We start from the raw sequence: 13743 nt of genomic DNA, 5'->3' as shown, positions 1-13743 counted from the left end.
CCCTCAGTTGAGCATTCCGAGCTAATCCTGACTAAGTGTTTTAGAGGGAGTAGTTATAAGCCATTAATTCTGAATAGTGTAGCCTCATTTTATTTGTGATTTTAATTTTTTTTTCTTTGTTTTTGCCAAGCAGATACTGATTACAATGTAATCCAGAGAATTCGGTGTGGGGGAGACCACAATATTATATTATGTTCCACAAAAGAGGTAAGAAAACAGGGAGATTTATAATGAAACACTGAAAAACTTGTAATGAATTATGAAACAGGTTTAAAGGCCCATTCTGTTGTGAATAAGGAGTCAGACCACACATCAGAAGACGTTGCACGCCTGTTCTTCAGTTATAAAATATTTTCCTATAATTGAATAATTGTTATAATACTCCATACTTGAAAATACCTTGAGATTATGTTAACCATAGAATGGCTTTATACACAATAAAGTGTGCGTTTGTTTGTGTAACTACAAGGCCTTCAGAAAGTGTTTTGACCCCTTCACTTTTTTCACATTTTGTTATGTTGTAGCCTTATGCTAAAATCATTTAAATTCATTTTTTCCCTCATTATACAGTGCTCAGTACCACAGAATGAGAAAGCTAAAGCAGGATTTTAGTCATTTTTGCAATTGTGTTAAAAATGAAAAAAAGCTAATTGACGCAAGTATTCAGAAGCTATGACGCTTGTAATCTGGCTGAGGAGCAAACCATTTTGTTGATCCTCATTGAGATGGTGCTACACTTTGTGTGGAGTTCACCTGTGGACAATTCAGTGGATTGAACTGATTAGGAAAGGCACACACCTGTCACAGAAGGTCCCACAGCTGAGCAAAAACCAAGCCATGAGGTCCAAGGAATTTCCTGCACAGCTTAGAGACAGGGATGTATTGATGCACAGATCAGGGGATGGCGGCAGCACTGAATGCTCCCAAGAGCCTCCATAATTTTTAAATGGAGAAAAATTGGAACCCTTACCATTAATACAAGGCACCATGCCACTATATTTCCACAATTTAACACATATACTGTTGTAACGATCTTCTGGTACACTTCACTAAGTTTACACTGGAAAAATTATCCTGATGATTGCAGGTCAACCTCAAACTGCCTTCAACCCCTTCCCACAGCGCCAAAAGATGATTTATAATAATAAAAGTGATATTAACTAAACCACGCAGAGAAAATGCAACAACAAAAAAAACTATAATTAATGCATTTTTACAACACCCCCACTTCCAATATATACCATGAATACAAAGCATAAGATTATATATCCAAGAATTATCCCTTCCGTCCTTTCGATTTAGACTTTTTTCCGTTTTCATATTTCCCCATAGTTCAGTTCCTTTGACATGCCAATCCCAGAATAACAGAATTATGGCTCACTTTTGCTTTCGATCCCTTTCACGGTAACCTCAGCGTATCCGGAATCTTCCAGGTGGCCACCCCAGACTGCGATGGACTTGTGGTGCTCCCCGAAAACAATCTTTCTCCTGGACTCAGATGGGTCATGTCCTTTCCTCCTTCGCCATTAAAAACTTGGGCTGTCTTTTCTTCCTTCTCTTCCTGCCTTTTCACGCCCCTATTTAAATAGTGCGTCCGTTTCCATGGCACTCCCGGAAATCGCAATGACAGCCCTGTACCTCCCAAAAGGTCCTCTCTATCCAACCCACCTATCTTATCTTCCGTATTTTTAAAGGACAACGGGAATTTACATAGAGAGAGAGAGAAAAAAAACATATACATTTTTATGTGGCAATGCTACACTGTAATATTTCACATATTATATTTTGAAATCTACCTTAGTAAGGTTGATGACTTTTTTGTTTTTAACACGTGATCTACAAACAATTGATAAATGTTGCAACAAAATCAAGTAATAAAATATGGTGTACATACGTTTTACAAAAAAACAGGCAGAGGGACCTAATAAAAAAATGAATGGCATTCAAAAGCACTGAACATCAGTGTCACTTCCATTTCCAACAGGCGGTGAAACTTCCAAACCTATGTCACTATCACCTTTAGTCACAGGCCCCTGAATGACGTTGTAGGATCTTGTCACTAAAAGAGGAGCCTGCTTCTAAATGTCTGCAGCCAGACCCTTTTGCCTACTTGACAGGTCTTTTAATAACATGACATAACGTAGCATTTTCAGTCCTGATTGATTCTGTTCAGTGTTGCAGGGGGCCAGAGATTATCTTAAAATCACGGAGTGCAAGGCAGGAAACAGCCCTGAACAAGAAAAAGCACCAGGCCATCACAGGCCCCACTGACCACACGCCTGCATGGGGCTGATTTGGAACAACTAACCTACACTGCACACAAACCAGTAGTGATGCTAAACTCCAGGAAGCTGACAGCAAGTGGCTCACCATCATGTCCATCCATCCATCCATTTTCCAACCCGCTGAATCCGAACACAGGGTCACGGGGGTCTGCTGGAGCCAATCCCAGCCAACACAGGGCACAAGGCAGGGACCAATCCCGGGCAGGGTGCCAACCCACCGCAGGACACACACAAACACACCCACACACCAAGCACACACTAGGGCCAATTTAGAATCGCCAATCCACCTAACCTGCATGTCTTTGGAATGTGGGAGGAAACCGGAGCGCCCGGAGGAAACCCACGCAGACACGGGGAGAACATGCAAACTCCACGCAGGGAGGACCCGGGAATCGAACCCAGGTCCCCAGATCTCCCAACTGCGAGGCAGCAGCGCTACCCACTGCGCCACCGTGCCGCCCCACCATCATGTCACCCCCTGTAAATGACACTTGTGTGCAGTTTTATATAAATCTACTCTCAGTGTCTATAGCTTTGCCATAGTTCCTCCTTTCAGACGATACCACTGCCTTCCTGTGATCTGCAATGTTTTTTTTAGAAATCAGAGTATACAGTTCTTAAAGCATGGAAGAAGTAGTACCCTGCACAGCTCCTGCCTCATTATTTATAACAAATAAATTAAACGTGAATGTCACATGGCACAGCAGATAGCATTGTTTTCCCTTTCCTGTGAAGTTTACATTTTCTGCACACATTTCCTCCATCAAGTCCAGTAAATACCCACAATATAAAACATTCAATTTTTACATCAGCTGGTGAGTATTGGCAAATATTTACTTGGGGTGTGTGTGAGTGAGATTGAGTTTAGCATTGTGTTTCAGGGCTGATTCCAATCTCACACTCATTTCTGCCAGAATGGGCTTTTTGACAAACAGGTTCAGAAGATGGAGGAATTGTTACAGGCAAGAGTCCTGCTAATGTATTCAAAAAAACAAAACTGTACATTTGATAAGGAAATGTACGGAAGCATATTAGGGCCATGGAGAAGAAAAAAATACGGACTCGGTGAAGAAAAAAAAGTGTATGATGAGAAATAAGTCGTCATGTCAGTTTTACTCTCAGCATTTCCACAATAATCTCACTGGGTCGGGGAACACTTAATACGAAGCATTTAATGTGCTACATTAGTTATAATGGGGATTTGAGAAAATCTACTAAATTAAACATTGATTTCAAGATGAAGTTTACGACGTTCTACTTTAATGACAAAACAAACTACGAGAATAAAGTTGACTTGTCGACTTTAATCTCCACATAAGCGTCAAGATTAAAGTGGAAATGTCGAGAATACGCTCAACATGTTGACTTTATTCTCGACATACACTTTTTTTTTCTCACTGTGTCCATATATTTTTTTTTTAATAATAATACATTGTATTTATATAGCACCTTTCCCATGCTCAAGGCACTTACAGAATATAAGAGAATGGTATTCTCCATTGCCCTAATACACTTCCGTAGAAATGAGAGTGTTGTCAAAATGTTCCCATATTACATCTGGCCTTTTATGGTTTTTAAAGCATTAATCTTATTTTGGACACTACCTACAAGATGTAAACTTTTTTTTACTAGAAAATCAACATGATTGCACGCATATGGTGGTCTTTTTCTTTCCTTTGTAGTAAATGTTTCTTTCTGTTTGTTTCTTTATTATATTTTCCAGAATTCTGCTGCCCCAGATGATTTTCGTGTTGTCAGCTTTACAAGAAGTATTTCACTTATAAATTATGAGAATTTAAATTTATGGCAGAAAATGCTTTCCAAGAATAGCAACTCCAGTGCAACCAAGTGAGTTTTTTTTCCTTTGAAGTCTTTCAGTACCAAGTTTTCGACTGTTTAACGTTTGTCACATTGCTTTTTAGCTGTAGTTTCTGCTTTAAGCCAGTCGTGTATCATTTGACCTCAAGGCTGTGAATGAATGGCACATGACGTCTATGCAGCTCTTCCTGATTCTTATGCAGTGCCTTTGGATGAGAAGTAAAGTCATTGCTGTGTAACGTGGAGAACTCATTTATTTTTGGTAGTTCCTTTTGCCCTTCAGTAAGATCAGTGGTACAGTAGGTAAACTTATCATTGGAGTCCACAGATTTATTTATTTATTTTTGGTTAGAGTGACCATTAAAAAGTAAACCACACTGTTTAGTGGACTCTTTACTAGGGTTGCCAGATTAGAAAATTAGAAATACAGGGCACTCTTAAAATCTCTTTCTATATTACTAATATATATATAATTTTATACATGCCCCCTACACACCCAGACCAATCCTCTTTCATAAAACCCCTGTATGCATCCAGTGTCCGTGTGTTTGTGTCTTCTGGTGAAGTGCACGTGCGCGGGGCACAGAGCGATGCTTCAAAGCAGATGCTTCAAAGGCTGCCTGACACGTCACACAAGACAGAGAGGGCGTGACCTATAAAATATCGCGTGGCAGATCCAATCGGATTTCGGTAAATGAGGTAAGACCTGAAACAGAAAACACAAAAAGTCCAATCGGGTACTGAGACGCGGAGACCAGCTTTCCCATTGTTGTGCAAGTGTTCACTCTGAGGATGTTAGGTTTGTGATTAAGAAGCTTGGCCCGGTAAAGTGTAAAGTAAAAGTAGATTTATTTTCGTGCACGTCACATCAGTTGCTGGGGAGAATCTGCTGATTGCCCACTGTTGTGACAGAAAATTAAACATATTATGGACAGCAAAGCCAGTATTACTGTCAGAGAAAATTACAGGCATTTTACAGAAAAAGTTGAATGAGGTAAAAGGTCCCTTGCCATTTAATATAGACTGTTCCTACTAATGTTTATGGACTACTGTTCTAGCACCTGTTATACTAGACATTAAGCTCGTTACAATATTATATCAAAGTTGAGACATAAGTTAAAAACATAAAGCAAGGATTTTAATGGGTTATGAGGAAAACAAAAGTAAAATCATTTGAAAATTATTTACTGAAAGTGCAATTCCATACACCACAGTTTGCTTCAAAACAGCTTCTGCCTTGTTTGCTAAATGTCCATTCGCTTGAATATTCATCATGCAATTTACACTTACGTTTTGGCATCTTGGAATGGATGGATGGATTATGTTTTAAGTTAGAATAAAAGTGGGCCGTGGTGAGTAGTAACAACACACTTTGTTGATCCCGTATGTTGCGATGCTGATCCAGAACTGCACAGCAGCACGGCTGGAGAGTAAAACGGTAAGAGTGTCGCTGTTCTCAGCCAACCATGGCAACTGAACAAGTAGTTTCCTCGTTACATTTGGGTTATTTTCATCAAGAGAATCTGAGAAAAGAAAGTATAATTACTTATAAAGTTACAACTAAGTACTGTAAGAAGGTAGTAAAAATATATTTTTATTACGAAATTTGAAAATGAACTAAATACGGGACATTTGGGTGTCCCTGAATGGTCAGTACGGGACAGGGGACAAAATGATCAAATATGGGACATGTCCCGTATATAAGGGATGTCTGGCAACCCTACTCTTTACTTACCTGGGGCCCTTGACATAAATTGACCAAAGCCAATTGGAGTTCATGCAGTTTTTTAATATCCAAGACTCTGTGAAGCTGTGCTGGCTGAAAGATATCATAATAATCAATGATGCTCTGGTTTATCTGCAGCAGACCAGAAGCTGGTGGTTTTTGCTAAGAATATACAATCAGCAAATCGGCATGCAGCTTACTGAACACAAGAAATTTTCATGATTTGGAGTGGGTGGCTGGGTCTGCCAGTAAAGCAAATGAAACGTGTAGAAGTATCTGAAATGTGTACAGAGTTTGAGTCAGCTGGAAAGAAAAAATATGTCTTCTGAACACAATAAAACTCTCTATATACACTCACCGGTCACTTTTATTAGGTACACCTTGCCTTTAGAGCTGCTGTAATTCTTCATGACACTGATTTAACAAGGTGCTGCAAACGTTCCTCAGAGATTGTGGTCCGTATTGACATGACAGCATCACACAGTTGCCGCAGATTTGTCGGCTGCACGTCCATGATATGAATCTCCTGTTCCACAACATCCCAAAGGTGCTCTACTGGATTGAGATCTGGTGACTGTGTAGGCCATTTGAGTCCAGGCTCATTGTCATGTTCAAGAAACCAGTTGGAGATGACGTGAGTTTTGTGACATGGTGTGTTATCCTGCTGGAAGATGGGGACACTGCGGTCATAAAGGGATGATCATGGTCAGCGACAATACTCAGGTAGGCTGAGGCATTTAAACGATGTTCAGTTGGTACTAAGGGGCTCAAAGTGTCCCAAGAAAGTTTCACCTACACCATTATACCACCACCAGCAGCCTGAACCGTTGATACAAGGCATGATGGATTCCTGTTTTCATGTTGTAGACGCCACCATCTGAATGTCACAGCAGAAAATGAGACTCATCAGACCAGGTGACGTTTTTCCAATCTTCTGTTGCCCAAAGCTGGTGAGCCTGTGTGAATTGTAGCCTCAGTTGCCTGTTTTTAGCTGACAGGAGTGGCTCCCGGTGTGGTCTCCTGCTGCTGTAGCCCACCTGCTTCAAGGTTTGATGTGGTGTTGTTCAGAGCTGCTCTTTTGCAGGCCTCGGTTGTAACGAGTGCTTATTTTGAGTTACTGTTGCCTTTCTGTCAGCTCAGACCAGTCTGGCCATTCTCCTCTGACCTCTGGCATCAATAGGGCTTTGAACTGCAGCTCACTGGATATTTTCTGTATTTCGGACCATTCTCTGTAAACCCTGGAGATGGTTGTGTGTGGAAGATCCCAGTAGATCATCAGTTTCTGAAATACTTAGAGTAGCCCATCTGGCACCACCAACCATGCCACGTTCAAAGTCACTTCAGTCCCCTTTCCTCATCATTCTGATGCTCGGTTTGAACTTCAGCAGGTCATCTTGACGATGTCTACAGGCTGAAATGCATTGAGTTGCTGCCAAGTGATTTGTTGATTAGATATTTGTGTTAACGAGCAGTTAAACCTAATGAAGTGGCTACTGAGTATATATGTGTGTGTTTTATACTGTCACTAATGTCACATTTACAGAGTACTTTAAAATTCCTAGTTCCATATTTCAATCAACATGCATCACATCTCAACTCTCTGGCAACATCATCTGTGAGTAGAACTTCCTTACCTCAAATTCTCTGTCTTCCTCATCTGAAAAAAAGTAGAATGATATTTGCTATTTACATGTGCAACAAGTAGGTTATGAGATCTTATTATCACATTTTAAAACAAGCAGTCTACAAAAGGGGAAACATTAAAACAGTAGTGGCTCAAGTTAGATGTTGATGTCTGCCAAAAGTAACCCCCTGAACATCAAGAAAAAAACCATGTGACAATAAAATGGAGTGGAGGGCAACCAGCAAGGATCTCTGAACTGTATTGCCCCTCATTTTGTTGACGCCTCATGATTTGAATGGGTGTCCTCCTCCACATGCTCTGTGTTTTTTTTTTTTTGTCCCAGTCCAGACACATGCAAGTTAGGTGAATTGGAAATGCTAAACTGTACCTCGTGTCTCTGTGTTTTTTGCCTTTTGATGGACTACCACCCCATCCAGAGATGGTCTCTGCCTTGTGCCCATTGCTGGCTGAGATAGGCTGCTCAGGATAATGCAGGTTTATAAAATGGATGTGACAGTGTATATGTTATGGTTACTTTGCTTTTCAGTTTTGTCAGCTTTGACTTGTTACTGTTTGGTGCTATCAGTGTGTAGGGTGGTGATGTTTTTCTACACGACAATAATACCACAACCGCTAATCTTTTTTTTTTTTTTTTGTTTTTGCCTTTTAGTGACATAATTCCTCTGCTATCTTCCGCTGCATGTTGGAATGCAAGTTTTCTTGACTGTAGGTAAGTATTATTATTTACAGTGTATATAAAAAAGAATCACACCCCCCCACCCCAAAATAGTCGCATTTTGTTGTTTTGCAGCCTGAAATGAACACACACACACAAACCATATTTATACAGCTGTATTTACTCAATGTAACTTAAAATCAGCCAAGTGAAAGTTATAATAGCAACAGGTCAGAAAAAAAAATTAAAAACTGAAATCTTTGAGATGATTAAACGATCACCTCCTCCTAAAATAATCAGTTGTAACTAATCACCATCACTGCACAAGATATAAGATCAGTGGGGAATATTATGCTTTCTCAAAATGCTGTGTCTGCAAGGCCTGATGGATTATATCAAGACTCCTCTGATCCCTCTCATGGATTCTTTATTCTTTAGCCACCTGGAATAAAGAGAGCCTGATCTGTCAGGTGCTGTGATGGCTTTTTCTGCTCCAGGCTGTCAGACTCTTCAGCACAGTTTAGTGCCCCATGAACTTCCACCCCACCCTAACATCTTAGATCACAGTGTCACACTCCCATTGATGCACAAGTCACTTTACTTCTCTAGAGCATATCTCCACCTCTCCAGGGTCTCCTCAACCTGCTCCCTACAGATCACAATGTCATCAGCAAAACATCATAGTCCACGGGGACTCCTGTCTAATCTCGTCTGTCAACCTGTCCATCACCATTGCAAATAAGAAAGGGCTCAGAGCTGATCCCTGATGTAATCCCACCTTCACCTTGAACGCATCCGTCACTCCTACCGCAGACCTCACCACCGTCACACTTCCCTCGTACATGTCCTGTACAACTCTTACGTACTTCTCTGCCACTCCCGACTTCCTCATACAATACCACAGTTCCTCACGAGACACCCTGTCATATGCTTTCTCCAGGTCCTCAAAGACGCAATGCAACTCCTTCTGGCCTTCTCTATACTTCTCCATCAACATCCCCAGAGCAAACATCTGTGGTTGATCTGTGGTGATCTTTCTTGGCATGAAACCATACTTCTGCACTGTAATCATCACCCCACTTCTTAACCGAGCTTCCACTACTCTTACCCATAACTTCATATTGGCACCAGTACACTTCTTCTCCACTCCTCAGGCATCCTCTCACTTTCCAAGATTCCATTAAACAATCTGGTTAAAAACTCCACTGCCATCTCTCCTAAACACCTCCATGCTTCCATAGGTATGTCATCTGGACCAACAGGTTTTCCATTCTTCATCCTCTTCATAGCTGTCCTTACTTCCTCCTTGCTAATCCGTTGCACTTCCTGTTTCACTATCTCCACATCATCTAACCTCTTCTCTCTCTCGTTCTCTTCATTCATCAGCCTCTCAAAGTACTCTTTCCATCTGCTCAACACACTCTCCTCACTTGTGAGTATGTTTCCATCTTTATCTTTTATCACCCTAACCTGCTGCACATCTTTCCCTGCTCGGTCCCTCTGTCTAGCCCACCGGTCCTTTTCTCCCTCCTTAGTGTCCAACCTCTCATACAAGTCATCATACGCTTTTTCTTTAGCCTTCGCCACCTCTCTCTTCACCTTGTGCCTTATCTCCTTGTACACTTGTCTACTTTCTGCATCTCTCTGACTATCCCACTTCTTCTTTGCCATCCTCTTCCTCTGTATACTCTCATGTACTTCCCCATTCCACTACCAGGTTTCCTTTTCCTCCTTCCTCTGTCCAGATGTCATGCCAAGCACCCTTCTTGCTGTCACCCTTACTACATCTGCTGTAGTTGCCCAACTGTCTGGTAATTCTTCACTGCCACCCAGTGCCTGTCTCACCTCCTCTCTAAACTCAACCTTGCAATCTTCCTTTTTCAACTTCCACCATTTGATCCTTGGCTCTGCCCTCACTCTCTTCCTCTTCTTGATCTCCAATGTCATCCTACAGACCACCATCCTATGCTGCTTAACTACACTTTCTCCTGCCACCACTTTGCAGTCTTCAATCTCCTTCAGATTGACTCTTCTGCATAGGATGTCATTTACTTGTGTGCATCTTCCCTCCACTCTTGTACGTCACCCAGTGTTCCTTCCTCTTCTTAAAATATGTATTCACCACAGCCATGTCCATCCTTTTGGCAAAATCCACTATCCTCTGACCTTCTTCATTCCTCTCCTTGACACCATACCTACCTATCACCTCCTTGTCTCCTCTGTTCCCTCCACCAACATGTCCATTGAAATCCGCTCCAATCACCACTTTCTGTCCCTTGGGTACACTGTTCATCACTTCATCCAACTCACTCCAAAAATCTTCTTTCTCGTCCATTGCACACCCAACTTGCAGTGCATATGCACTAACAACATTCATCATCACACCTCCAATTTCCAGCTTCATAATCATCACTCTGTCTGACACTCTTTTCACCTCCTAAGCACTCTTCACATGCTGTTCCTTCAGAATAACTCCTACTCCATTTCTCCTCCCATCCACACAATGATAGAACAATTTGAATCCCCCTCTGATCCACCTGGCCTTACTCCCCTTCCATTTAGTCTCTTCACACACAATATATCAACCTTCCTTCTCTCCATCATATCTGCTAACTCTCTCCCCTTACCAGTCATACTGCCAACATTCAAAGTCCCTACCCTCAGTTCCACTCTCTTTACCTTCCTCCTGCCTCCATACACGTCTCCCCCCTCTTCTTATCTGGCCAACAGTAGCCCAATTTCCGCCAGCACCCTGTTGACTAACGGTACTGGTGGTGGTCGTTGTTAACCCGGGGCTCGACCGAACCGGTATGGAAATTTGTATTGTTGTCTGCATATTGATTTGGCAAAATTTTACACCGGATGCCCTTCCTGACCTAACCCTCCCCATTTCTCCGGGCTTGGGACCGGCACGAAGAAACACACTGGTTTGTGCATCCCCTGTGACTGGGTTGCACAAGTCACTTTACTTATCTCAAAAGATCAGCCACCACACTGCACTGATCTGCGGAACTTGCACTAAATGGGTTTATTTAAATGTGTATCTGCATTGTGTGGTTTGGCCTGTTTGTGCTCACCGTCTTCTCTTATTTCACTTTGTGTGAGCCCTGAGCTCTGTCATTTCATCTCTCTGTTCTTTTATAAGGGTAGGATGATGATTCTTTGCATTTAAATAGCGTTTTTCTTACTACTCAAAGCGCTCAGCAATTGCATGTTAATTGATTTTACTTTGAAAATCTTTCTTTCGATTGGCTGCAGCATCAGTATCTGTGGTGGGAACTGAAGGGATTTGGACCCCACCCCATCTTCTTTTATCTTTATAGTGACATTTCTTCTTATTAAGCTCCATTTATTTGTCCCTCCTTTTAATTTTCTTTCTTTCTTGCTTTCTTGTCCCCCCTTTCTTGCTTTTAACTTGCTTTCTGTATTATTTATCTCAGTAGCAATGATGAGCATTTCAGAACCAACCCTAAGAACCCAGGAATCGATTTAAGCTCGGTCAGGTTGCTGTTTGAGATGTTGGCAAAGCCCACCTTCTGCAAGTTATTTGAGCAGGTAATTGATTCATGATTGTCTAAAGCTACTTTTTAATACATTTTTATTATTCTTGTAAGAGCCATTTGCTAGTTATTTAAGTTATATGAATGTTTTTTCTGAATATATGGAGGTTCCTATAACCCCCATAAGTGGAATTGAATTGGTATATTCTAACTATTTCTAGCCTTTCCGACTAAACATTATTCCCAGTTAGTGATCAGCCTTGCCATGTATAAGGCATAGAGGGCACATGGTTTTGAACTGGGCCTTGTGTGCATTAAGAACCAAGTAACATGAAAGACAGCATACTTTATTGAATATACAACATCTTTAAGTATGAAAACAAGTAAAGTTTGACAAGAAAAGCTGAGTTTATAGAAGATACATTTTTTGTAATTTTTTGCCTTTTATTCTACATGTGTAACATCTTTTTTCTTTATTCTTGTGTGGATTGTTTGCTTTGAATTTTCACTAAATATTTTAAAACAAACTTCTAGACTGAGAGATTTATTTCGGCACGCGTTTTACCCATGCTTGAACTCACCATTGATAATGCCGATTTTAAATGAAGAAAGGTATCTAAAGCAAGGCATTAGCAGCTTGGCTGCTGCGACAGAGGCAGAGAGGAACATTTTTTTCATTCACTGGGGCTGCCTGTTGTCATCTGCGTGTTATGCAGTTGCACCCCGGGCTGCGTAAAGTCTGTAACAATTTGATTGTCAGGTTGTAGTTAAAGGAAGAGTTACACTCACCGGCCACTTTATTAGGTACAGCAGTTCAATGGCTTGTTAATGCAAATATCTAATCAGCCAATCGCCTGGCAGCAACTCTCAATGCCATTTCGGCCTGTAGACCTTGTCAGGACGGCCTGCTGAAGTTCTAACTGAGCATCAGAAAGGGGAAGAAAAGGGACTGAAGTGACTTTGAACGTGGTGGCATGGTTGTTGGTGCCAGACCAGAAACTGCTCATCTACTGGGATTTTCATACACGTCCATCTCTAGGCTGACCAAAGTACTGTACAAAGAAAAACAACACACAAACACATAAGAACTGAAGAGATTCTTAATAGAAAGTATACAAAGTATACAAATAGCCAACATATTATACAGGGTTAAAAGCCAGAGAGTAAAAATGTGTTTTTAAATAGGATTTAAAGGCAGCTAGCGAAGGAGCCTGCCTAACGTGCAACAGCAAATCGTTCCAGAGTTTTGGGGCTGCAACTGAAAAAGCTCGATCACCTCGGAGTTTGCATCATGCCTTGGGAACGCGTAAAAGTATCTGGTCTGCTGACCTGAGAGACCGAGACGGTACGCAAGGGTGCAGCAGTTCTGACAAATAAAGAGGGGCACACCCATTAAAAGATTTAAAAACAAATACAAGGATCTTAAAATGGATTCGAAAACGAATTGGAAGCCAGTGGAGGGAAGCCAAAATCGGGGTAACATGTTCATGCTTTCTTGTGCCAGTTAAAAATCGAGCAGCAGCGTTTTGCACCAGCTGTAGGCGAGCCATGGAGGCCTGGCTAATTCCAAAAAGAAGCGCATTGCAGTAATCTAGAGGAGATGTTATAAAAGCATGTACCATTGTTTCAAGGTTACGCTTAGACAACACAGGCTTGATTTTTGACAGCCGCCTCAACTGGAAAAAGCAAGATTCTACCACTGCGTTCACATGGCTTTTAAAGTGGAATCCATTTTTACACCTAAATTTGTGATCATGGATTTCTTAAATTGAGCCACAGTGGAAAGGTCGATGCAGGGGGGTCCTGCTGGTGCTATTGGGCCTAAATAGCATGACTTCTGTTTTGTTCTCGTGTTTACATTTGTTCTCTTTTGTTTAAATAGAATGGTCCAAAAAAGGGAAAATATCAGTGAGCAGCAGTTCTCCAGACGAAAATTCCCTGTTGATGCCAGGGGTCTGAGGAGAATGGCCAGACTGGTTTGAGCTGATAGAAAGGCCACAGCAACTGAAATAAGCACTCGTGACAACCGAGGTATGCAGAAAAGCAGCTCTGAACACACAACATGTCAGACCTTGAAGCAGGTGGGCTATTGCAGCAGGAGACCACACTGGGTG

General features: G+C 41.5%; 1 protein-coding gene across 2 annotated transcripts in view; it reads left to right on the top strand.

Annotated features, from left to right (window-relative positions):
* The window catches only part of herc3 (HECT and RLD domain containing E3 ubiquitin protein ligase 3), a 125078-nt gene that overhangs the window by 51197 nt on the left and 60138 nt on the right, over window positions 1-13743 (top strand). Inside the window, exons 9-12 of one of the 2 annotated variants that reach the window (XM_051928118.1) lie at window positions 134-207; window positions 4009-4133; window positions 8124-8183; window positions 11573-11684. In XM_051928118.1, coding sequence (XP_051784078.1) covers window positions 134-207; window positions 4009-4133; window positions 8124-8183; window positions 11573-11684 — 371 coding nt within the window. Of the gene's footprint in view, window positions 1-133; window positions 208-4008; window positions 4134-8123; window positions 8184-11569; window positions 11685-13743 lie in introns of both variants that reach the window. The other variant, XM_051928117.1, reaches the window with a different exon arrangement.

Source organism: Erpetoichthys calabaricus, chromosome 5 (assembly GCF_900747795.2).
Source record: "Erpetoichthys calabaricus chromosome 5, fErpCal1.3, whole genome shotgun sequence".
NCBI classification, from domain to species: Eukaryota; Metazoa; Chordata; class Cladistia; order Polypteriformes; family Polypteridae; genus Erpetoichthys; species Erpetoichthys calabaricus.
This window is presented reverse-complemented; position numbering and strand designations above follow the sequence as displayed.